The sequence below is a fragment of the Zootoca vivipara genome, chromosome 15 (assembly GCF_963506605.1).
Source record: "Zootoca vivipara chromosome 15, rZooViv1.1, whole genome shotgun sequence".
Lineage (NCBI taxonomy): Eukaryota > Metazoa > Chordata > Lepidosauria > Squamata > Lacertidae > Zootoca > Zootoca vivipara.
In genome coordinates, this window is record NC_083290.1 from 37,523,988 (window position 1) to 37,550,266 (window position 26,279).

General features: G+C 43.8%; 1 protein-coding gene across 2 annotated transcripts in view; it reads left to right on the plus strand.

Moving 5' to 3' along the window:
* UNC5D (unc-5 netrin receptor D) overlaps positions 1-26,279 on the plus strand; it is a 401,974-nt gene that overhangs the window by 321,228 nt on the left and 54,467 nt on the right. For both annotated transcript variants that reach the window (XM_060268544.1, XM_035140077.2), the window contains 2 exons: positions 8,285-8,662; positions 13,151-13,235. In XM_060268544.1, the coding sequence (XP_060124527.1) occupies positions 8,285-8,662; positions 13,151-13,235 (463 nt within the window). The remainder of the gene's footprint in view (positions 1-8,284; positions 8,663-13,150; positions 13,236-26,279) is intronic.

Genomic DNA, 26,279 nt, shown 5'->3' on the forward strand with positions numbered 1-26,279 from the left:
AGGTGGCGGGGGCGGACCACCCGAATCGGTCCCACCTCCCTGCAGAGGGGAAGGGTCGCAGAGAAGTCCAGTTGCACCAGGTAGTGATCTGACCATGACACTTCTTTAGTTTCGCTTTTGCTTAGTGTCAGATCGCCAACATCCATAGAGGTGAACACCAGGTCCAAGGCATGTCCGCGACTATGAGTTGGGCCAGACTTATTCAGGGACAGCCCCATGGAGGCCATGCTTTCCATGAAGTCCCGAGCAGCCCCTTGTAAGGCTGTGTTGGCATGGATGTTAAAATCCCCTAGGACAACCAAACTAGGTGTCTCCAGGAGAACATCCGCCACAACCTGAAGCAGCTCGGGCAGGGAATCCTTGGTGCAGCGGGGAGGTCGGTACACCAAAAGGAATCCTGTACTGCCCCTATTGCCCAACTTCCAGAACATGCACTCAGAGAACTGGGTCTTCCCAATAGGACGCCTGGTATAAACTAATGACTTCCTAAAAATCACTGCAACCCCCCCTCCCCGCCCACAAGGCCTGGGTTGCTGTGCGTAAGAGAAACCTGGTGGGCAAGCAGCAGCAAGAACAGGCCCACCTGCTTCATCCAACCAAGTCAGGTCATGTCCTCCATCCACGATCAAGTCATGGATAGCAGTGGTCTTATGGATCATTGGCCTGGCATTGCACAGCAACACCTTCAGGTCGTGTCGGTATCCCTTGCTGATTCCAGTATCCATCCGGTCAGGACCAGACCCGGAGGCAGGGATAGTCCTCAGACAACGACTAAACCTGCCTCCTCGGTAATGACATGGTCTGGTCTTAGCGTAACTCCTCCTCCTACCCGTGATCACTGAGCTGGTAGATAGGACAATAGTTTCCATTTTATAAACATTAAAAAAAGGGCACAGAGGCAGCCTAACTGTTCATTCTCTCTCTCTCCCTCTCTCTCTTTCCCATCTTCTGTAACCTTTTTGTGACCTGTACAAGTTGTTGTGCTTTTCTTCAACTTTTTCTCCCAATAGAAATGAATGAAATAAGCAATAAGCAAATATTTCTGTTTCATTCAGACCTCATTTGCTTGAATTCCCATTCTACATTATACCTTAAACAAAATAAAAATGATGCTCATATTTTTCCTTCCTTTCTAAAAATGAATGCACACCCCTATTTTTCACTCATCAATAGCTCAGTTGGCAGAGCATGAGGCTCATGAGTTTGAGTCTCACGTTCACCAAAACGATTCCTGCATACAGAGGGTTGGGCTGGATGACCCTGGATGTCCCTTCCAACTCTACAAGTCTATGATTCTATGATTCTGCAGCCACTGTTTACAGGTGAACTCTATGCAAGCTCAGTCTTAAGTGCGGTTATTCCAAAATGATTTCCATCTTGCTCTGTGGGACTTCATTCCCAACAGGTCTGGAGAGAGTTTCAGCCTCTTGATCAGACAGGGGGCAGCGGGTCCACTGTGACATTCCCCCACTAACCTCAGTCTGCTTTTAGGCAGTCCACACCTTCCCACTAACAACTAGTCCAGGGACTGGCAGTGCCTGTCACCTTCCTCATCCTTGCTCTCAGTTGCCCTTGTTAGAACTCAGCAGGGAAGAGGGTGGGTGGGAATAGCATCAGAATTAGTTGATTCTGCCTATCACTGGCTCTACCTCCAGCTACTGTTTGAGTTCCCTGCCACCAAATCAGATCATCAAGCTACAGGGTTATGAAACCGGGAGGAGGCAGAATTTGGTTGTTGACACTTGTAAGAAACACAGCCAGCAGTTGCTATCTCACAGGAAATCCAGCTTGTGTGCATGAATGTAGGATGAAACACCCTACAGTAATTCACTGGCAACAAGGGATGAACGGGGTCAGTTGGGGTTTCTCTTGGTTTCTAATATTTCTGGTCTTCAATTCAGTTCTCTGATTTCTGCATCAGTTTGGGACTTATTTATTTTTAAAGAAGTCCTCATCAAAGTGCATTGTTGTTTTAGGGCATTTCCCCCCTGAATCCTTTTTTTGCAAGCATTTTCCTGTAGTATAATAATGCATTTTATATCTTGTTTCCACTAACAGATGCATTTTTTACACACACTTTCACCCTAATATATGCATTTTTTGTCCACATTATTTGGTTGGAGAATTGCAGATTCTTCTTAAGTTATTAATCAGTCCAGCTCTAGCATTTGATTGCTGTTTGCAAATGATACCTGTCATTCTGAATGGAAATAGGACAGAACAAAGCATGAAATTTAAAAATTTTGTTGCGGAATTGCTTACCTGCAATGAGATGGGGCTGTGATTTTAATAGCCTGCCACACCCACCCACCCCAAAACCAGTAGTCTTTCAAAGAGACTTCTTGGCGCTTGAAGTTATTTTTCTATAAAGTTTAAGCAACTGATTTAAAGGTGGGTAAGGGCTTAAGTGTAAATCATCTTAAAAGAGCTTGGAGACCAAACAATAGGGTTTCAGAATTTCCTGAATCCTTGTCTCTTCTTTTAAAAATTCCCCCAAGTATTAAGGCAATGAAAAAGGAAGGCACTGGAACACACACACACACACACACACACACACACACACAAATCAATAGCTCACCTAAAAATCTAGGTCTCCAATTTTTCAATTTCCTCAGCATTCACTGGGCCAAAGATCTTCCATAATAAGATTGTTAACTACCTTTTGCTGCTTGTTCACCAAATTAGGAAATGAAAAACATAGAAAACAGCATAAACTCAGAAGGGTTAGAAGTAAACTATAATAGGGCAGTCCATGTGGGAATTGAAGAAATTAGCTACAGGCAAAAGCTTAAGGATATATAGAACAATAAACCTTGTTGTTAGGGGGGTAGGTAGAATTTATGAAGTATGAAAAAGTGTCACACCAAAGTTAGGTGAAAGTATTCTCAACCATAAGACATGTGGGGGCAGGAATCATAAGAGTGCTTCTGGATCAGGCAAAGTGCCCGTCTAGTTTAGCATCCTTTTCTCGTAGTGACCGACCAGATGCTTGTGGTAAAGTCTCAAGCAAGGCAGCAGTGAATACTCTCTTTGACATTACAGTGCTCAAGAAAGTATCTTCTTCTTTGGCGATCACTTGTAGCCGAGTAAGATTGTCTTCCATAAACACGGTTTTAACAATGGGTCTGTAAGTGACTGTGGAGGCCAATTCTGGATCCACATGTCCTTCCACAGTGGGGACATTGGTTTCCAGGCGGGAGTTGATCACGGTGTGGATTTGCCAAGTGTGCCTTCCTCTTAGCATGTTTCCACGTTTCTCCCTTGTGTCCTGAGATCGAGTGTCTTCAAAGCCCATTACACCTTTGGTAAACACTGTTCTCCAACTGTAGGGCTCACAGGCCAGTGTTTCCCAGTTGTCAGTGTTTATACTACATTTTTAAAGATTTGCCTTGAGACAGTCTTTAAACCTCTTTTGTTGACCACCAGCATTACGCTTTCCATTTTAAAGTTCGGAATAGAGTAGTTGCTTTGGAAGACACATCCGCACAACATGACCAGTCCAATGAAGTTGATGTTGAAGAATCATTGCTTCAACAGTGGTGATCTTTGCTTCTTCCAGTACACTGATATTAGTTCGCCTGTCTTCCCAAGTGATGTGTAACATTTTTCGGAGACACCGTTGATGGAATCTTTCGAGGAGTTGGAGATGGCGTTTATAAGTGGTCCATGTTTCACAAGCATATAGTAAGGTTGGTAGTACAATAGCTTTGTAAACAAGCATTTTGGTTTCCCTGCGAATGTCCCAGTCCTCAAACACTCTGCACTTCAATCAGGAGAAAGCCGCACTCGCAGAGCTCAGGCGATGCTGGATTTCAGCATCAATGTTGGCCCTTGTGGAAAGGTAACTGCCTAGGTAGGAGAAGTGATCAAGAAGTGATCAATACAAAGCACCTCAACAAAGGATTGCTGGACACAACCAAATATTGATTATGCAAAGAATTCACCCAGTGATGTTTGGAAACTGGATTTAGAGGGGGATCTAACCAATGCCCGAGGAAAATAGCTTGATTTAATTGAGACTAATTTGGACTGCGTTCTGCCCCTGATGATGTTATCAGGAGTGCAACAAAGTATCACCAGATCCGACCTATAATCCCCACCCCACCCACATGCCTGCCTGCCTGGATCCCTCCCACCTGCTGCTGTGATGGCGGCAGTAGGATTAAAGAACATCTCTTCCATTGCCTCTCCGATGCCTGGCATGGTGCTGTAACTGTATGACAGGCAGGAGGAGCTCTGGGCAATGTTATTTTCCCAAGACCACTGATGTATCACGAGCTTGTCAGGGTCCAATTCTTCCCTCAAAATCCCCCAATGAGCCAGGCATGTCAAAACAGCACACTAGGTGTCAGATAGAGGTGGAGGAAGATCAATATCTGCCTCTCAGTTTCCACAACTGCAAGAACAGCAAGGAAGAAAAGTAGGGTAGGGATGGAGTTGTCCATGTAGCAAAGAACAAGATAGCAAAAGAGGGTAAATTATTCTCTAGCTAAGTTTGAAATCAAAGCCAAGGAATGGGGGGCTGCTGGGCCATTAAAATCCTCTTGTATTTTAACTCAAGCATCACAAGCTACTCAAATTCATATGTCTGAGTCAGAAAATATGACTCTTTCACATCACTAATGAATAAACAACGAACATGTTATCCCCCCAGCTAATTATGTTATTCTGGGGTGGGATCACTGCTGGTTTTGTCATGAGAAACTGTACTGGATATATGACAATGTCAATAAGCACTGGAGTGTGTGTTTGTGTGTGTGTATGTGTGAGAGAGAGTGTGACCAGCTTCTTTTAAAACAAAGCAATGTAAGTATTTGGGGGTGGGGGGAGAATACTTTTGATGTGTGGCTAAAGATAGAAAACAAAAGGTAGGAATGAAACAGCTATTTTCCTGTGAGTTTCATTGTGAGCAAAAAGAAAGAAAGTGATTATGGAAATTATTCAAATACTTGTCAAAGCACGTTATTCACTGTTACTATAAAAAAGCAATTCTTTTATTTCTGTGAATCATTCCAAACCATAGTGTAGCAATAATCGAAGAGCGGCAACTAGCCTTGGGTTCCCTCTCATCTTCTTGCTTTGCTCTTATCTTCCAGCACTGCTGGTAGAAGATTTCTTATTATGTCTAAGCTAGGAACTTTAGTTTGTTTAAACAGTGGTTTGCTAACAAGGATATCATCAGCTATGGCTTGGTCCTGATTTCCTACAATAACCCATAGTTTAATTAGCCACATTTTGTCCTTGGCAATTGCACTATTACTTGATGAAGTGATCTTTGCATTCTCGTCATGGCCAAACCAGAGGAGAGGGGGGAAGGAAGTAGGCTCACTGATGTACCTCTAAGCTGGGCTTATAAGTAACATGCTTCTTAAAGAAGTCCCCTGATTTACATTATCTCACAGATGTGTACCATTTGACTGATGCAACTTCATCAGGTCTGCACTACCATTCGCTGTAGCCTCCTTTCCCTCGTGTGAATGAGGTCCATGAAAACAAAAGAGCTATTGCTTGCCTCTACTCTTGACATCTCTGCATTGGCCATCTGTATTTCCTGAACTGGGAAGGTTACTTGTTCTGGAGAGGCTCCCAGTTACGAAACACAAATAAAGCTTGCCCGACAGCCATAACGGTGCTATAGTTTCATCAAAGGGAGCCAGCGTGGTGTAGTGGTTAAGAACAGTGGACTCGTAATCTGGTAAACTGGGTTCACTTCCCCGCTCCTCCACATGCAGCTGCTGGGTGACCTTGGGCAAGTCACACTTTTCTGAAGTCTAAATATATAAAAATTAAATAAATAAAAATGTCCGATAGCACCGTAGCACCTTAGAGACCAACTAAGTTTGTTCTTGGTATATAAGGTTTCGTGTGCATGCACACTTCTCTGAAGTCTCTCAGCCTCACTCACCTCACAGAGTGTTTGTTGTGGGAGAGGAAGGGAAAGGAGATTGTTAGCCGCTTTGAGACTCCATAAGGGGAGTGAAAGGCGGGATATCAAGTCCAAACTACTACTTCTTCTTCTTCTTCTTCTTCTTCTTCTTCTTCTTCTTCTTCTTCTTCTTCTTCTTCTTCTTCTTCTTCTTCTTCTTCTTCTTCTTCTTCTTCTTCTTCCTGACTCAGAGCTTATATCTGATTTAGAGATTCTTCCCTTTCCTGACTGCCAGCTAAGACCTTGATCCAGACAGGCATCGGCATGGGCTTTGCCTCTTGAGTAGTCTCACATTAAGAGTAAGCTAACACAGCTTTCCGTGCACTTTCCAGGCAGCCTCCTGAAGCTCCTGCAAGAATATGGTGGAAAAATCACTATAACGTGTACTACTGAGCATTTTGGTGCTGTAAATACTAAATATTGCTAGTGTTTCTGTTATGTCGGCTAAATGTACATGGTTCTACTGGTGGTGTTTTAAGTTGATCCTGAATTTAGCTGGCCATGTAGGGGTTCACTGTATTAATCCCGACTGTCATCCTGATCTTAAAGAGGTATTCTGGAAAATACGAATGTTTTTATTTTGAAGGGGTGTCAGTTCCCATTTATTTCAGCAGCTGTACTTCAGAAAATCGAAACTAAATGTCCCTTCGGTCTCCCGCATTGGAAACCACTAGGGATGGCATGGACGAACACAGGATCTGGGACTAGATAATGGGGAGGTTTCAGATATTTTGAATTACCCTGTGTAAAGGGTGGGTACAGGCAGCCATTTTATAGCACATTCCACCTGGGGGTTAAATTAACCCTAACCATCCCTGTTGGTGATATGGGTGAGAGAGCTGAACCCCTCAACCCAGCATGGGTAGAGAGTTCATAATCTACCTAACCAACTTTTTGACCCCTATGGCAGTCAGTTTCTCTCAACAGAATTTGCAGTATGTCACAAGATTTTTTGAGAGAATAAAATGGGGAGAGACCGTGTTCCTAGGAGAACATGGGATTAAACACCACAATTAACAAATGTATTGGTTATTTGTTGCCAATGTGAAATAGTTCATCTTCTGGGATTTTTAATTTAAATTTAAATTTGTCTGTTGATGTCTTCAGTTTTCAGGATTGATTTGGATGAAATGCAATTTTCATATGAATGTGCTTATAAAGTGCATGAGTGAATGCATTAAAAATAATAACTCTGTAAAGTAATGCTCATTGGGGCAGGCAATACTGTACATACAATACAGTCATACCTCAGTTTAAGTACGCTTCGGTTTGAGTGCTTTCAGTTTAAGTACTCCGCGGACCTGTCTGAAACGGATTAATCCACTTTACTTTCAATGGGACAGTTCACTTCAGGTTAAGTATGCTTCAGGTTAAGTACGGACTTCCGGAACCAATTACACTCATACTTTGGGTTAAGTACGCTTCAGGTTGAGTACTCCGCGGATCTGTCTGGAACGGATTAATCCACTTTCCATTACTTTCAATGGGACAGTTCACTTCAGGTTAAGTACGCTTCAGGTTAAGTACAGACTTCCAGAACCAATTGTGTACTTAAACCAAGGTACCACTGTACTGTACATATAGAACGTATATATTTCACATATATACTAATGGGGTAGAACTGGCAATGATGGACCAGGAAAAAGAACTTTAGGTCATGGTGGATAGCTCAATGAAAATGTGCCACAGCTGTGTGTGCATAGCTGCCAAGTTTTCCCTTTTCTCGCGAGGAAGCCTATTCAGCATAAGGGAAAATCCCTTTAAAAAAGGGATAACTTGGCAGCTATGCTGTGTGTGTGTGTTTGTGTGTGAAGGCAAAATCCATTCCTCCATTAGGAAATGGAGTTAAAATGAAATGGCCAATATTATAATAATGCTATCATATAAATAGATGGTGAAATCACACCTGGAACATTTTGCATACAGTAGTTCTGGTATGGGCATAGTTCTCAAAAATGATATTATAAAGCTGGGAAATGTTCAGAGGAGGGCAACCAAAACGATCAAAGGGCTGGAACAACTCCCTTGTCTGTAGGCTAAAGTACTACGGTATTGACCAAACAATGGTTTACCACCTCATTAAGAACTAGGCCAGGGAAGGGGGACCTTTGGTTCTCCAGATGTTGAACAAAGTCAGGGTGAGGAAGCTGCAGCCCTCCAGATGTATTTGGACACCAATTCCATTAGCCCCAGCCAGCATGACCAATGGTCCGGGATGATGGAAAGCCAACAATACATGGAGGGCTACAGGTTTTCCATCCCTGAACTAGGCAATTATTTAGACAAAGCTATACACACGACACTGTCTGTTGTACATAACAATGATAACCAATTGCCCGATTGATTTCCTTCCATCAGGTAACTCCTTGCTTTTGAACTCATCCATGCAGCCTGACCTGACCGTGAGTAGAACCTACAGTGGACCCATTTGCCTTCAAGACCCCATCGACAAGGAGCTTATGACTGAATCATCTCTCTTCAACCCTTTGACTGACATTAAGGTCAAAGTTCAGAGTTCATTTATGGTTTCTTTGGGTGTGACCGAACGATCAGAGTACCACGGAAAAACACATTCTGGGACATTTCCACATGACAGTAACAGGACTTTCCATCCCATACATGCAAAAAACAAAGCTGCATACATTCAGAATCTCTCATCGCTCTCCAAAAGAAGTGAGATGAGGGCCACGGGTATCTTTGGCCACCTGGGAGGACGTTTAGGAATCCCAAACACAGGTGGGTTGCCGCAAAGTCTGAACGTGTTTTGAAATGCATTAGTAAGTGTTGGGATAAACCTTTCTCTCTTTCTCTTTAAAATTTGCTGTCATAGCAAGTTCTCTCAGTGGAGCCTATGACATATGAACTCTTGCTTGCACACAGGTAAATGTTACCAGCTGACAACTTGGTAAAGATACCCTAAGGACCAATAGCGAGCACTCACAGGATGTCTGAGCAGTTCTAGCTCATAACCTAATGAAATAGTCCACTCTTTTTTAAAATAAAAACTTTATTGATATTAAAACGAAACATTGCTCACAGATACGATGATGATTAATCTCACATATAATTTGATCCTCTCTCAATATTTACTGGGTTTCAGTAATGTACAGGCAGAAGTCTTAAATGGAGCGTGTATAGAATTTATTCCTGAGCTGCTAAACTTGCCAGATTATAATTATACCACTATTTAGGTCCACTTCAAAATGTAGAAGTCTGTCACAATGGTTTTTCCACTCAGCATAATCGATCCATTCCAATAATAATAATAATAATAATAATAATAATAATAATAATAATAATTTATTTATTTATACCCCACCCATCTGGCTGGGTTTCCCCAGCCACTCTGGGCGACTTCCAACAAAATATTAAAATACAATAGTCTGTTAAACATTAAAAGCTTCCCTAAACAGGGCTGCCTTCAGATGTCCTCTAAAAGACTGGTAGATGTTTTTTTCTCTTTGACATCTGGTGGGAGGGCATTCCACAGAGCGGGTGCCACTACCGAGAAGGCTCTCTGCCTGGTTCCCTGTAACTTGGCTTCTTGCAGCGAGGGAACCGCCAGAAGGCCCTCGGTGCTGGACCTTAATTTCTGGGCAGAACGATGGGGGTGGAGACAAAATAAATTTCCTTGGTGTACTTGATCAAATAGTTGAGATGATCAGAGCCTGGTGTGCTCTGGTCCATGGGGTCACGAAGAGTTGGACATGACTAAATGACTTAACCACAACAACTCTATGCTCAGAGGATGAGGCCAGCAAAGTTTAAAAAACTAAAGTTTTCCACCGCCACATGGAACCGAATTACATTAGCCCAGGGGTAGCCAACATGACGCCCTTCAGGAGTTATGAACTGCAGCTCCCATCAGCCCTGATCTTTTGTCATACTGCTTGGAGCTGAAAGGAGTTGGAGTCACAACCATCTCAAGGGCAACATGTCTGCTACCCCCACACTAACCCACTTCTTTTAAAAATTGTTTTTTGTTTACATATTTAAGGTTTTACATATAAATCCTTTACATTTTATCATGTGCCTGCACTTATTAATACTAGCAGTTTAGCATGAATTTAAGTGTGCTTCAGATATATTATACCCTTATTTTATACACTATTACAGAAGGTGCCCATTTTCAGTTAGGAGGATTCTGTCCTTCTTTTGCTATGGGGAAGATTCACTTTCGTTTTATTGCATTTCATCAATGTATCCATGTTGGCATTATTTGGAAAAATGAGTGAGATTGCACTAAATCCATGTCTTGAGCTGCCTATCCCCATATCTGGATTCTGCTTAGAATCAACACACCAGCTGCACTGGGCGACTTAGAAACAGTCCAGGGCTAAATGCCTGGAACATGACTCATCCACTCTCCCTTTGTCTGAGGAATTGTCTGAGGCTGCATTCAGCAGCATTGGCAGGAATATGAAGCATTTACACTCAGCACAAGGTATCATCAAAGTTGAAGGTTACATGCTGTATGGTTCAGCATAGCATGGTGAGCTAGCATGATAAAGTGCTAGTGGATCTCTCTTTATACTTGTACCTTTACAAGATTTACTTGTAAGACTAGAAGAACTGCATTATAGTAGATCAGTTCATGATGTACCAGCATCTCTTAAAGTTTATCCAGCCAGTGTGTTTATGCTTGTCTTGTGCCATGAGACAATAAGTGCTTTATACTCTAAGCTGAACTGAGTGGGAAAGGAGATTTAGTAACTGGGAATTCTGGAAAAGGCTGACTACTGGAAAAACAGGAAAACTCTGATTTTTAGCTGGAAGATTCTGCTGGAACTGTGCATTCTCTGCCGATCACACTGGCCGTGTGTTGCAGTCTGTGAGAAATTAACCACCAGCAAGGTGCCCAGTTATGTACATCTACCGGAACCACCTTCTGTGGCTGTCATTGGGGCGTGCATTATGGCCCTGACCTCCACAGGCTCAGGACAAGCTCCACCACCAACACCTTTATTTCACTACTCTCTGGGCAGATGATGACGTAATTTATGCTAATTTCCAATGCCTAGCCGCCACTCGAGCCTTCTGAGGCTCGCCGCCAATACCCTCACACCCGCAACCAATGTCTTATCCCTCTAATTATGCTGGAACTGTGCATTCTCTGCCGATCACACTGGCCAAAGTGTGGCATCATATCAACAACAGATGGTGGGTCCAAGCCTCACAAGTTACGGGCCAACTGACTTCTACAAGTTGTAACTATCCAGGCATGCGTCTCTCAGATCCTTTGAGTGCTATGTGCTAAAGATGGCGGCACACAGATTTACTTCCCATGAGGTTTGGTAAAAAGGAAAGGAAAGGAAAGGAAAGGAAAGGAAAGGTGACATTATTTTATATTTAGAAAAGATTTATAACAGTGATAGAGTGCCCTGTTATCAACCATTTCTAAATATCAAAACTTCAACCACAAGAAATGTCAGGCCTAGGGGCTGAATGCAGCCCTTCAGAAATCTCTGCCTGGCCCTCAGCACTCTTTCCATGTCACACCCCCTTCCTAGGCCACTCACCCTATTCCCAGGCTGTCCCCATAGCTGTTCTGTCCCATGTCCTCCTTGAGGGCTTTTGGCTAGCTGGAATGTTTCCTTGAACTGCAATAATGCCTCTTGCTTGTCTGGATGAAGGTTGGAGAGAGATGGGCGCAGGTGCATGCCTTTTCCATAGCTGGAAGGTAGCATATTTTCCCCTACTGTCACATGGCCTCTGGAGGAGTGCTTCATGAAGCCATGCTGCCATCAGGCTGTACATTCCCCACCCCCCCCACCCCCCGGTCTCTGAACTATAATATACAATTTGGAAGAGAGTCTTAACATACAATTAAACCTACCACCACCTCTGCTGCCACCATCAAATGTTTGCAAAAATCTCATTCCACACCATTCTAGGTACATAACAGCTCACAGTGGAATATTTACATTTCAGACAGGTGCAGAGTTTATTTTGTTGAGAAATGCCATCAGCTACCAATGAGTTCCTTGATTCAGGAAGCCGAGGCTGTAGCTGTAGTCATCATAACAATGAAAATATAATGATGAAACGTTGGCACTGAATGAATTTAAAGGTTTCAAGAGAACAATCAGAATATATGCTGGTGAACTATTTGCATGTAAGATTTGATGGATATGAAAAAGAATGTCCATTGATCTGTGCAGGATGGGTGTAAAGTTGACAGGATTGTAATTTACTGGAACTCTTTTTGGAATGTGTTCTGTTGGCTACATTCCAAAGGATGATTAACATTTCAGCAATACTACATATTTTATACAAAAGGTCAGTCATTTCACATCTGAATTCTTTAAGAGCTCTAAGAAGAATGACACCTAGCCCTTAAAACTTCACCCTTTGTCACTGCTTTTTCACAATGGTTCTTCAAGGACCCTTCTGGGAGGAGCAGAGAAGGAGATGATTCAGACATAAGAATTTGTCTTATGTCCTCTTATTTACCTCTTTTCATGGAATCATAGAGTTGGAAGGAACTCTGTGGGTCATCTAGTGGATCACCTGCCCCATCTCATGAGAGCTGCTGCTGCTCTGCCTGGTTTTATGTTTCTTATACCTTGGGGTGTTTCCTCCATTTGTGTATATTCTCATCTTGGTGCCACTATTTAAAACATGCTGACATTGTTTGGGACTCAGTTGTGGTCTTACTGATGTACGGACCACATTATAACAAACATGATCCCAAGCATTATGGAAAACATTCTGTAGATGCTGGGGTTGTAGTGAATGACATTCTTTTTTGGAGGTTGGTTGGTGGGTAGGTAAGTACTGGAGTGAAATATTGACTGACTCTTGTACAGAGTCAGACCATTGGTCCATGTAGATCAGAACAGTCCACACTGAATGGTAGCAGCTCTCCAGGATTCCATACAGCTGTACCTGGAGATGCCAAGGCTTAATCTGGGACATTTCTGCATGAAATGCATGTGCTGTACCTATGAGCCCATAGCCCTTCTCCAAAGCAATCTCTCTTGCATTTTCTGAATACTTCACACAATAGAAACCTCATTTTAACTATGACCTTGTAGAGAGATTGTAGTACCAAAATCACAGTATAACTAATTGGAATGTGATCTATACTACACTGTTCAGGTGATGACAAAGATTCGTCTCACCAGTATGTTCCATTAGGCCAACGCTCTGCTTAAGCTGTGACTCACTTCCAGCAGAAATTTGATACGCCCCCTAGTATCTTTTGTTCTTATTTTGTTACAGGAGTTAGCCTGCTGATTCCACATGGAGCCATCCCTGAAGAAGCATCTTGGGAGATCTACCTTGCCATCAACCAAGATGAAGCCAGGTAAGACAGGAGCAAAAATGATGCACATATTCTAATCAGAACTGTTAAACGCCAGCTTATAGAACAGGAATGGGGACCCTCTCCCTACACCACCAAGGCAACTGGACCCCAACCCTCATCAGCCCCAGTCAACATAAACAATAGTTTGTGTTGAGAGGAGTTGGAGTCCAACAAGAACTGGAGGACCAGAGGTTCCCTGTCACTGTTCAAGAAGAAAGGAGGAGTAATTGAAGTACAGTAACTGCATAATTTCCATTGATATACAATATGCTGCTATTCAAAAGAAGAAGGGTATATATAACTAGAAACTGAGCTATAGTCTCTATAGTATGCTCTAAATTAGGGCTGCTTAAGGTTGTGTCTTCCAGGTGTTATTGGACCTCCACTCCCCGCATCCCTGATCCTTGGCTATGTTGGCTGGAGCTGATTGGAGTCTAACAACACCAGAAGGGGCACCACTTTCCTTTCCGTAGGCGTTATAGCTTCCAGAGCTGTGATTTAATCACATACATATGGAGAGGCTCACATAATTTCACTGGAAATATATGCCTTTACAAATATCCCTACATAGCCTGTTAACCACAGTTGCCACAGTATCATCAAGAGGAGGATGTAATTAGAAATTCCATATGAACTTATTTACATTAAAAGTAACACTCCTTCAACTAAAATCTGTTTTTCAAAGTTTAAAATCAGTGCTCATTTATCAGACAACACTGTCACTACAGCCTGTCTTGTCCTCGTTGCCATAAAACAGAATTTCATGACAGGCCTGGTGATATTCAGATCATTGTTGGCAAGAAGGTATTTGACATACCACTACCTTTCCCCCGAGGAGCCTGGTAATTTCCTTAGTAGTGGTTGGATTAGCTCTCTTCGAGTATCACAATGCAATGGGCAGCATAAAAGAACATGCCCAATGGATTCAATCTCATCAGAGTTGCATGGGCTAATCTCTGTTCAACTGGGATGTCATGATATCTGCCCTCTAATAGTGCTGAAGGGAGAACATTAAAACAGGCTCTGGAAAATGCTCAGCGATGTTTAGGGTTGTCCAGTGAGTAATTTGCTGGGTGTGATCTTTGAGGTTCATGTAAGGATTTATAAATTTTAGAGGATCGGTTAAGGTCATTTTGGTATTCTACATCCCAGATTTGTTCTTATACTTCTAGGTAAAGGTAAAGGGACCCCTGACCATTAGGTGCAGTTGTGACCGACTCTGGGGTTGCGCGCTCATCTCGCATTATTGGCCGAGGGAGCCGGCGTATAGCTTCCAGGTCATGTGGCCAGCATGACAAAGCCGCTTCTGGCGAACCAGAGCAGCACACGGAAACGCCGTTTACCTTCCCGCTGTAGCGCTTCCTATTTATCTACTTGCATTTTGATGTGCTTTCGAACTGCTAGGTTGGCAGGAGCTGGGACCAAGCAACGGGAGCTCACCCCGTCACAGGGATTCGAACCGCCGACCTTCTGATCAGCAAGCCCTAGGCTCAGTGGTTTAACCACAGCGCCACCTGGGTCCCTTCTTATACTTCTAGCCCTTTCCATTTCTAGACTTAAAAGATATTCAGGAGAAAGGCAGTATAAAATCATTTTGTTTGATAACTATCAGCCAGCATCAAGCGGAGCAGCCCAGTTGGGGTCTTAACTGAGCCTTCGCCATGTATACAAGGTCACAAGTCATACTTTGGCCTGTCTCTAATCGTAGGGCTCTGTTAGGGACACATTTGGGAGTTTGGAGAATTGACCTTAAAAACCCTGATTGTATTTTTTCATAGGGATCCAAATTAGAGAGGGGGACTGAGTTGTGTGTTGTGTAATAATTGAGCTATAGGTTTTGCAGCCTATAATTTATTAGCAGCTGGAATAAAATTCCCTCCCTTTACTCGGTGGGCTGCCCAAGGCTAACAAGTTTTGATAGCTTTTCATTCTTCTTTTTACTACTTCTTAAAGGTTTCTAGTATTATTATTTCCCCCCATTTTTCTCACAGTTTCTACTTGTGAAAAAATCACTAGGTTGCTTCCTCGTCCCGCTTCTTTTTGAGCCTGAGGGAGATCTGTCAGTGTGTTGTGCTATAGTTGGCAAAGGCTGTTGTTCAGCTTTAGAGCAGCCCTGTGCAACAGACGATGGGAGGGAACTTGCGGCCCCTTTTGTGATCCTCCTCCTGCCATCAGGTTGACCTAACCCTCATTAGCTGTGGCCTGCCAAGTGCAAGGTGGCCAAGAAATGTGAGTCAAGAGACTCGACTTGGCTGGTGCTGCTACTCTAACACAGCCAGGAGCAGAGTGGGAGCTGAGCTGCACGTCGCCAGGTGTTCTAGAAGAGGCCTGGGCTGTTTCTAACAGCTCTCCAGTGACCCAAACCAGGAGATAAGGTATTGCTATTAAGAGAATGAGCTGCAAACTGCACATTCCCAGTTGAAATCTATGTATTATCATGTGCTGCTAGTACTATTATTATAATGGCGATGTACTTATATACTGCATCATATAATCATACAGAAACATTCCAGAGTGCCACTGCAAATTCCCTCCCCTCATTTGAAGATTATTAAAGGTTGGAAATGCCCACAAATCGGCATATTGTCCTATTCCCAGACTTATTGTATTTACTTTGGTATTTTTTACACTGCCTTTTGGTGTGAATAGCCCGCCCAAGGCAGTTTGAAAATAAATGCATGAAACGATGGGATGAGCCATCTCACGTTGGAAGTTGCCTTATATACCAATTCAGAACATTGGTCCCACTAATCCAGTATTGCTTACTCTGACTGGCAGCGAATCTCCAGGGTTTCAAGCAGGAGATGGGAATTGAACCTGCGACTTTCTACATGCAAAGCAAAGTATCCTCTTAATAATTGCATTCTTGATTGCTGTCTGACACAGTCCAGCATCCTGTTCCATCTCTGTGTTGGCTTCTTCGCCGTCACATATGAGCCAGCAGCTGTCATGACCTGGTTTGAGGAGGAAGGCAAAGACTTTTCAGACCTTTCTAGAGGCTGCCTGTATACCAAATTTTACCTTTCTCCCTGTGCCTTTCCTTCTTGTGACTGAACCCCACAGAAGAGACTGCATGCTGGCATCACTCAGGACAAATGGAGCTGAGTAATATTAATATTCCATTGGGTGAGCCTAGCCAACACTTAGGATGGCTTGCCACAATTTGAAATCACAGTACAAAAAAGCATGTTAAAATACTCTGGGAGGGATTCAACAAAGTACTAAGGAGATTGTTCTCTCAGTGCAAGCCTTATCAACTTGCCAGGTGGAATGATCACCCCTCTCCTCCCTGCAACCCACACACACTGTTCCAGAGGTCCCCCAACCCCTGACTCAGGCTACACAAAGCTGGACTGGCATAGCAATCCGGAATGGCGGTCAGCGGCGGAGGAAGCCACTCAGGGGCCTGGGGCAGCATGACCCAGGGGTGGGGCAAGGGCAGGGCGAGCCACCCATAGGGGCGGGACACACTGTGGGGCCTTTGGAGTCTGCCTGCCTCCTCCCACTCAGCTGCTCTACAGCTGAGGGGGAGGCAGTGGGCGGACCGTTTGGGCAGCATGGAGCCTGCACGTGCCCAAGCCACCACATCACTCCCAGGAGAAATGTGTAACTCGGAGGCACTGCAGGGCCCCCCACGGTAAGTGCCACCCAGCATTTTGTCAACCCCCTCAGTGGTGACACTTGGGGCAGCCCACACCCAACACACACCCCTTCCTCCACCCCTGCTGGCAGTGAAGGCAGGTGGGTTGGCTCCAAATCCAGCAGGTCCTGGGTCAGCTCAGCCCTTTCCTTCCACTCTTTGGGGGCACCCACCAGCAGTACTTCCAGCGCCCTGCACTCTTGGGCAGCCAGAACAGGAAGCCTCGTGTTGATTTCGTTTGCCTTGTGCAGGCTGAATTTTAAAATCTAATGCAGAATAATTCGTGTTTTTCTTTGCAGTGGACAGAACCCTGTTGCACAATTTGCTGTAAGCTTGCTCACAGTGTTCGCCGCCACCCCCCTCCCACTGTCAAGCCTAGGTAGTTGCTTCTGCTGATTGCATTCTGGCTCCCTTTTATGTTTGAGCCTTAGTTCAGAGACAGTGGCCTGTAGCGCTCCAAAGAGTGCTGATCTTTCCCTCCCCATGTTGCCCAGCAGTTGCAACAAATTTCCTCCTTACAGCTCAGTGTGAGGACTGGATTTATTATGCCCATTCTCTACACTACCACTGTTTACAAGATGCAGTGGGATGCTGTAAGCAACATTCCTCTGATGTAATAAGGACCAACTATGTAATTCGTGTTCGCAAGCTTCCCCCAGCATGCACATTCATGATGTACTTTTTAAAAAGCTGAGCAGAGGGAACAACATACATTGAGTAATTGTCCAAGTGCTTTTATGCTGTCCTGTGGTTGCAGAGAAGCAGCTCTCTTGGAGGGAGAGAGAGAGAGGGATGGGTAGAGGACCAGTGCTAAGATCTCGAACATGCTCTTATTAATTCCTCCTTTGGCCAGGGAGTACCATGCTCCCCAGCTACCTTCTCATCCAAGCCTTGTTTCTGCTGGTTGGTTTCAAGGGATCCAAAGAAGATTCTACATCTACGAGAATGTGAACATGGTTTTAAGACCACTCCTCAGTTGTTCTTCCACATCTCTGACCTCTTCAGGCATTAGGACATTTGAGACTTCAGTAATGTTGCCGAGATTCCTTTTTAAAACAAGGAGAAAAATTGAAAGCTGAAGCAAATACTCTGGCTGTGTACATCCAGTTCGCTCCCACTGTTGATGTGGGAACCGGTGTACGCACAGTCAGCCACAATCCATATCTATCCTTTAATTCCTTATAGAAAACTGCATTTTGATGTGTTTTTCCCCAAACCAGCTTTGATCGGAATTAAGAATAAGAATGAATGACCTAGCTGTGTTTTAAACCAGTTCGTATGTACATGGCCTTATTCTGCATAGAATATATATTTAGGTCCAATACTCAGAATGCTAACTAATAATAATTTGCATTTACTTTTAAGGTGTGTGTGTGTGTCTATGTGCACGCACTCGCACGCTAGAGAAAGGAGAGAGAAATTTGTCAGAGATTTTTTTGATGCCTGGAGATATTTTCCAAAACTTAATCTAAAACTCTTTTCAGTCCCCCGCCTCCCTCTGATAGCTCAGCTCCTTTGTGAGACCTTTCATATTACATCTCCATCTGCTGCTGTTGCTGCTTTTTAAAAATCATTTTCAATGGAAGATTAAGATATGTGAAGCGAAAGAGGCGGCAGAGGGTGGGGGGGTGGGGGGGACAAGGATGAACCCAGCTGTTTCATCTGTAAGGGCTTGGTAGAAGTGAATTAAAACGGGTTAATTAAATAGAAGGAGCACATATTTTGCCTGCTGTTTTACTTCTGTTGGCTAAAAGCAGAGGGAGCAAGCCAAACCAAAAGAATTGTCATGGCGAGATTTGCTTTCTGGAATCACCAGGGGTGAGGGTCGGAGGAGGGAAAGCAAACATAAAGGGAACTTTAATTAGAACGCCACACATTATTTCCTTTTCAAAGACTTGAGACAGCAGTGACGTACGCCGTTCTGATTCCCGTACCTTTCGTACAATGTGTAGGTACACCTTTTTCTGCTGCTGCTGCTGCTGCAGCATCGGGAAACTTACAATCAGTTTTGTTTTATTTTTACTTCTGTGGAGCTTTGAATGTTTGGCCTGGATTTAAGATGGCTGCCACAGAATGCTGCTTTGTTTCACTCATGCCAGCTTGCTGGAACCCTGTGCTCAGCCAGCAGGGATGCTTAAGAAATATCAAAGCAAACATTTTGAGAGCAAAACCACAGTCACAGGGACCATAGCAACAAGACAAGTCCTCTGCTGGTGATGACATGCTGCCCGCAGTGGTGTCAGAAGAACTGGGGAGCTGACCCATTCCTTCCCTCACTCCCGGACAATGTCCTGATGGTTACAAGCTGAGGTTGAAAGTATCATAGGAGCATAGGAAGTCGCCTTGTACTGAGTCCAATTTACTGGCCCATGAAGCTCAGTATTGTCCCAAACTGAGATCCATAGATCACCATGAGTTTCATTCAGGTGGTCTATGGCAGTGTTTCCCAACCTTGTGCCTCCAGATGTTTTGGGACTACAACTCCCATCATCCCTAGCTAGCAAGACCAGTGGTCAGGAATGATGGGAATTGTAGTCCGAAAACAGCTGGAGGCACAAGGTTGGGAAACACTGGTCTATGGCATATCTGCCTTGAATATTCTTATTGATTTTTAAATTGTATTTTTATTGCTTCTTTTATTTTGCATATTGTATTTTATATTATTATAATTTGATTTCTATGGAATGCAAATTGTGATACAATAAAGCACAGTGTAAGAATTTAAAAAAGCAATTAAGATACAATTAAAAATCATACAGCACCTAGCACAGCACGTTACAATAACCACAAAAGGCAGAAAAAAATATATTACCAAGAAGAACATCAGCAATTTTCAAAAGGGGGGTGGTGGTGGAGTTTGGGAACCACAGGTCCACACTGATTGATAGCATCTCTCCAGGGTTAGAAGAATTGGGATTAGAAGTTGTGATGTGTGCTTGACTGTGAGGTTGGGGGGGGGGCTCACAACAGTTTTTCTGGTTTGAAAATGTGCCCCAGGGCTGATGATCCCCCAAAAGGCTGCTAACTCCTGTTCTCTATATTGTGCATCTGTCGTCCACATGAGTAGCATAATGGAAACAATCAATTGTAGAATGATCAGGTGGTAAATATACCATTTCAGGAGGGGGCCATTCCAGCTGTCCTGAATGAGGCAGTGATGTATGTCCTCCATAAGAGGTCCACCCTGGTTTCTGAGGTTTTATACCACTAATGCCCAATTGTCAATATCCACCTCCTGGGCAAAGTGTTCAAGAGGGCTGTAGCCATGCAATTTGAAGCATACTTGAGAGAAGCACATTATCTTTCCAATCTAGCTTCAGATTTGGTTTTGGCACTGATACAGCTTTGGGCACTCTGGTTGATGATGACTTGCTTCAGGAGACGGACAGGAGGAGTTGGTTCCTCTTAATCTCTCAGCAGCTTTTAATACAACTGACTTTGCAGCACCTTTGTGGGTTGGGAGTTGGAGCCACCTTGTTATGGTGGATCCACTTCAGAGAGAAACACTGGATGACTTTTATCTCATGGTTGGTTCTGTCCTGTCCCCAGTGCTAGTTAACATCTATATGGAGGTGATGATGAACCCATCATTGGGTGTCTTGGAATTTAATGTCATTAGGAGCACCATGACATTTGGACCAGATGCAGCTGTGTCATTGTGGAGCCAGTGCCTGGGAGCTGTAATGGGCTGGTTGACAGCCAAGAAAATGCAGCTGAATCCTAAGAAACTTGGAGCGTTGCTCTTCCAAGTGGGACCCCTGCCTCCCCACACACAGATCTATGGATGACCTTCCCACTGCTCCCCACAGATGTTTCTTTGTTTTTACATTCCCACATACTTGCTCTACTCCCACCCCCCAAACAATCAAATCAATCAATCAATGCAAAAACTGAAAATGTTCAAGTAATATTTCTGGGCTGGTCTATAATGGGTATTAGTAGTATGCCCCATCCTAAGCCCTTAACTTGGATTAGGGCTGTGTTGTTTTTCATCCAACAACCATAGCATTTTTCTATCTACATATATTGTTGCTGCTGTTTCTGCTCTGTTGATGGCAGACGCACTTGAGACGCATCTTGCCCCAAAGGCAGAATTGTAGACCTGACTTTCAAGTTTATCACTGTCCTGGAAAACAGAGATCTCCCAAGAAATGTCAGCCTTTAGATCTCCTCATATGGGATTGTGTTCAGAAGGACTGTTTATCACATAAAAATGACAGCTACAAGTTGCCTTAAGAAAGCTTTATAATGTCTAAAAGGACTCAAGAATCAAACTCAAGTGTTGCTTTCAGAGGACTGAACTGCCACTCAGCTCAGCAGAGAATAGGAGGTTGGCTTTTAAGGCCAGCCAATATTTCAGACCAGACAGCATTCAGTTGACCAAACAGAAGTGGCTCTCTGGTTAGGGTTAGAGCTGATACTAGGAGGAGCAAGGCATCAGGGAGATCCTTAGGATAAGAATAAGAATAAATATTTTTATTATTTATACCTTGCCCATCTGGCTATGTTTCCCCAGTCACTATGGGAGGCTTCCAGTACATATAAAAACATAATACAATGTCAGATATTAAAAACTACCCAGTACAAGGCTGCCTTCAGATGTCTTTTTAAAGTTGTGTAGTTCTTTATCTCCTTGACATCTGATGGGTGGGCGTTGCACTACCGAGAAGGCCCTCTGTCTGGTTTCCTGTAACTTCACTTCTCACAGTGAGGAAGCCACCAGAAGACTCTCCGAGGAGGACCTCCAGTGCCTGGGCTAAACTATGAGGGTTCAGATGCTCCTTCAGGTATACTGGGTTGAGGCTGTTTAGGGCTTTAAAGGTCAGCAGCACCAATACTTTGAATTGTGCTTGGAAACGTATTGGGAGCCGGTGATGATCCTTTAGGACAGGTGTTATATGGTCCCAGCGACCACTCCTTGGACTCAGCTATACAGCTGCAAATAAAACGTTTTAAGTGTGTTGTAAAATGTGACACTAGATGGCAATGGTGAACTATGGCAAATTCAATATATTTTTCAAAATGTTTTTTAAAAAACATTCACAGCGTTTATTATATGTGTCTAGATTCCACCCCAGTCACCAGTCTAGCTGTCACATTCTGGATTAGTTGTAGTTTCTAGGTCACCTTCCAAGGTAACCCCATGTAGAATGCATGGCAGTAGTTCAAGCGGGAGATAACTAGAGCATGCACCACTCTGACAAAAAACTCTACACACAAGTAGGGTCTCAGCCAGCATACCAGATGGAGCTGGTAGACAGCTGCTGGTAGACACAGAACTGACCTGTGCCTCCATGGACAGCTGTGATTCCAAAATGGATCCCAGGCTGTGCACCTGGTCCTTCAGGAGCACAGTTACCCCATTCAGTACTAGGGAGTCCCCCACACCTGCTTGCCCCCCGTTCCCTCCAAAACAGTACTTCTGTCTTGTCAGGATTCAACCTCAATCTGTTACCTGCCACCCATCCTCCAAGTGCCTCCAGACACTCACACAGGACATTCACTGCCTTCACAGGCCGTGAATAGCAGGATAGCGTTCTGCTATTATTCAAACAGCAGTATTCACTCATGAGAGTGCTTGGCTTTGAATCCTTGCAATTCCTCTATATCACACTACAGTTCTTGGAGGGAATAGTGCCTGACCATATTACTGGATGAAGAACTCATACTCTTAGCTCAGATTCAGCCGAAGACTTTAATGCTTAAATCAGAATAGTACATAAGCAAAGCATGGTTACAAGTTACAGCAGGGGTACAAGAGGGGTACAAGATACATACAGGGGTACAAGGCACAAGCTAGGACATTGATCCAATGAGTAGCATGCCCCTTGCCCCTTCCTTTTGAAGGATAGTGTGGGCACAGGTTGTACTGTGGCAAACAGCCAGAGTCCCAAGACTGGGCACATACACAGGGGCTCCTCTGTATAGGTTGAGCTTGCAAGGTCTATTTGTATTGGTGTCTCCATGTCCTAGGAGATGGTGGCAGAATCAATGTTGGTTCAGCATCCTATTTCCTCTCAGCAACCTCCTTCTGCTAAGAAGGCTTGTCAATGGCAGGGGAAGTCTCCAGGGACATTCTATGACATGATCAATCTTACTAGGGGCGTCTGGTCTCATTGGAGCAGAACTCTCCTCTCTCACTCCACTTGGACCCTTCCCATAATCCAGCTCATCATCCTCCGCACTGTTGACCATTTCCTTGCATCCTGACACTTATTGAGAATCTCACCTGCATCCAACCATCCCCTCCTTCATGGCGATGCATGGGACTCAAGGCACATAGCAAGGGTTAACATGTGCATCAGCAATTTATGCACCAACATTACCAGATGGGCAAGAACTTGGGAAATGGGTAAGCTGCTTCTGAAGAGATTCTGAGAAGCCCACCAATACTGTGCAAATTCAAAATCAAACTGAAAGGAGTTCGCACATTGCTGTATCAATCTGATTGAGGTTTTATTGTGATTCAGGTGGTGCTGTAGTCTAAACCACTGAGCCTCTTGGGCTTGCCGATCAGAAGGTCGGCAGTTCATATCCCCGCGATGGGGTGAGCTCCCGTTGCTCTGTCCCAGCTTCTGCCAACCTAGCAGTTTGAAAGCATGCCAGTGCAAGTAGATAAATAGGTACCACTGAGGCGGGAAGGTAAAAGTGTTTCCGTGCACTCTGGTTTCCGTCATGGTGTTCCGTTGCACCAGAAGCGGTTTAGTCCTGCTGGCCACATGATCCGGAAAGCTGTCTATGGGCAAACGCCGGCTCCCTCGGCCTGAAAGTGAGATGAGTGCCACAACCCCATAGTCGCCTTTGACTGGATTTAACCATCCAGGGGTCCTTTACCTTTTACTTTTTTTATTTTATTGTGATGTTACTAATTTAGTTTTCTTGGTACCTGCAGCCCACATGAGGGCTGCCTCTGTTTCTATACCAATAGCTGCTATTCCTATGGTCTGTCTAGCAGGACCAGCATGGGGGGCAGGGCTTTTAGCATAATGCCAAAGATGGCACTCCCCTGTTAATTTGTTTCTGGGTACCTCCTCTTTGAAATACTTCCAGCTTTCTTCCACTTTTGGCAGTAGTGTGTTTGGGGAAAGCTGAAGTACCCTCAAGGTTGAGTACATATGATTCTTCTTTCTTTCAGGGAAATGCCACTTCCCTCCCCCCCCCCCAATATGGCAAAACAAAATTACAATCTCTGAAAAGGCACCATAAATTTCAGTAGAATGGCTTCACATGGCTATATTTCTGCTTTGTCACAGTGCAACACACTTGCGACGGCTAGCAATCAAGTAGAGATTGCCTGAGGAGTAATATTGCCTGAGACAATCACCGACGCTTCCTAAATTGTATAGATCCTTCAATCCCATTGCAAATGTCAGTGACACGTATTCATGAGGACTAGTAATTATGGACGAATTAGAAATGTTGCATCTAATGGTAACTTTCCCCCAGGGAAAAATTCATGCATGCAACCTTCATCCTAAAGCAAGTGCCACTGGCAAAAAGGTCTGCCAGATCTTAGAGAGCCATTGAGGGTGCATTTTCATGAATGAATTATGAAGTGAATAAAAGGAGAAAGGGGGAAATGATGTGTGCAATGTTTGCTAAAGTGCTCCCCACAATACCCTAGGAGGAGGGCAGCAAATCACTGCTAGGAGACCATGTTTCGTGAAGGAGGAGTGATACCTTTGCCTGCTGTGAACATTTCCAGTGCAGCAACTCAACAATTGTCAATGCTCATTGTGATATCAGGCTCATGGACAATAGGACCGGCAGTGTGAAAAAAAGCACTTTGAGCACTAATGGCTTGTATGTAGCCTTGATACTTTGGCATTCAGCCTTCATTTCTTGTAGGGAATGCTGAATGCTCTGAATAGAAACCATTGGAAGTGTGGCACAGCATGGACAATACAGACAGAAAATAACAAATGAGACTATTGCCTAGATGCTCTTAGGGACGCCTTGCTAGTGATTCATCAAGACCAGTGCCTGTTATCAGTGTTGTTGAGTTTTATCATTCTTTAAGGGGAGGAGGGGGAAGTAAAATCTCAGAGAGATTCACCCAAAATTACACGTAAACACTTGGAGAGGGTATGCTTGCTTATTGTGAAGACACCTTTTTGCACAGCACTTAAGATCACCAGGTCTTAAAGATGGGTAACGGCAAGTCACAATGCATAAAATAGCAGAAAACTGTACTCTTCTTTCCTCCCGGCTGCTTCTGCTGTTCTCAAAGACAGGGTCTAGGAAAGGCTCCTAGGGCTGGAGGGTAGGGCAAGGCAGGTGGGAAAAGTCATTGCCTGATTGCCAACATAAAGTCCCTCTCTAGTGAAGTGACGGGGATGGCTAATCCTGTTGAATTTCTTCCTGCCAGGTGTACATTTCCACATCATTCGGCATTTTTAAAAAGAAGTTCTCGTGGTAATTAACCAGCATTTCAGAGCAAGTTTATCCAAATATACACAATTTTGTATGCAATTTTGCACAATATACACATTTTTTGCAAGCAATTCTCCTTAGTATAAAGCTTTCTTTTCATGTACACCTCACGATGATGTTAGGTGATCTTGTATTTCCTTAGACCAGTGGTTCCCAACAGGTGGTCCGGGGACCCCCAGGGGTCCGTGAGCTATGCCAGAGGGGTCCTCAAGATCCTATTAGAATAAAAAAAAAATTAAATATATTTCTTATGATAACAGATTTTTTGTTTTGGCCGCTTCCTGCATGAGCAGAGTCTAGCGCAAAATTAGATAGAGGCAGTAGTTCTGCTGTATGCCGCAAGGACTACAAGAAACTTGGAGATAAGGCAATGAAAAAGATCCTTCCATTTGCAACCACATATCGGTGTGAGCAAGCATTTTCTTCCATGTGTTTCATGAAAAACAAATATAGGAATCGGCTCGACATGCGGTCAGATTTCAGAGTGAAAGTTTCAAGTTTGGAACCTAATATTTCAGAAATAATGGACTTAAAGGACAGATTTAACTCATCTCATTAAGAACTGAAAACTAAAACTAACTGTATACTGATGGAGTACTCTGTTGTAACTGTAAAAAACGTATAAATATAAAATATAAAAAGACTCTTAATTTGGCTCTCACTTTTTAATTTTAGGATTAGGAATTAATGGGGGTCCTTGTCACAATAGCGGCTCGATGAGGGGTCCTCGAGAAAATTTTGTTGGGAACCCCTGCCTTAGACACATTCAACCCTCACCACCCCAAATAATCTTCACACTTTAGAGGAACAAAGGGAAGCAGGTGGAATGCCAAGCTTTAATCATCTTATAACCATCAAGTCTTAGTAAACTCACCCCACTGAAAAGTCACACACCCTCAAATGTTCAGGAGGGTTTCGGTGTTCCCCCCGAAGCTGTACTAATTTGTCTGGGCAAAACTTTCAGCTTTGTC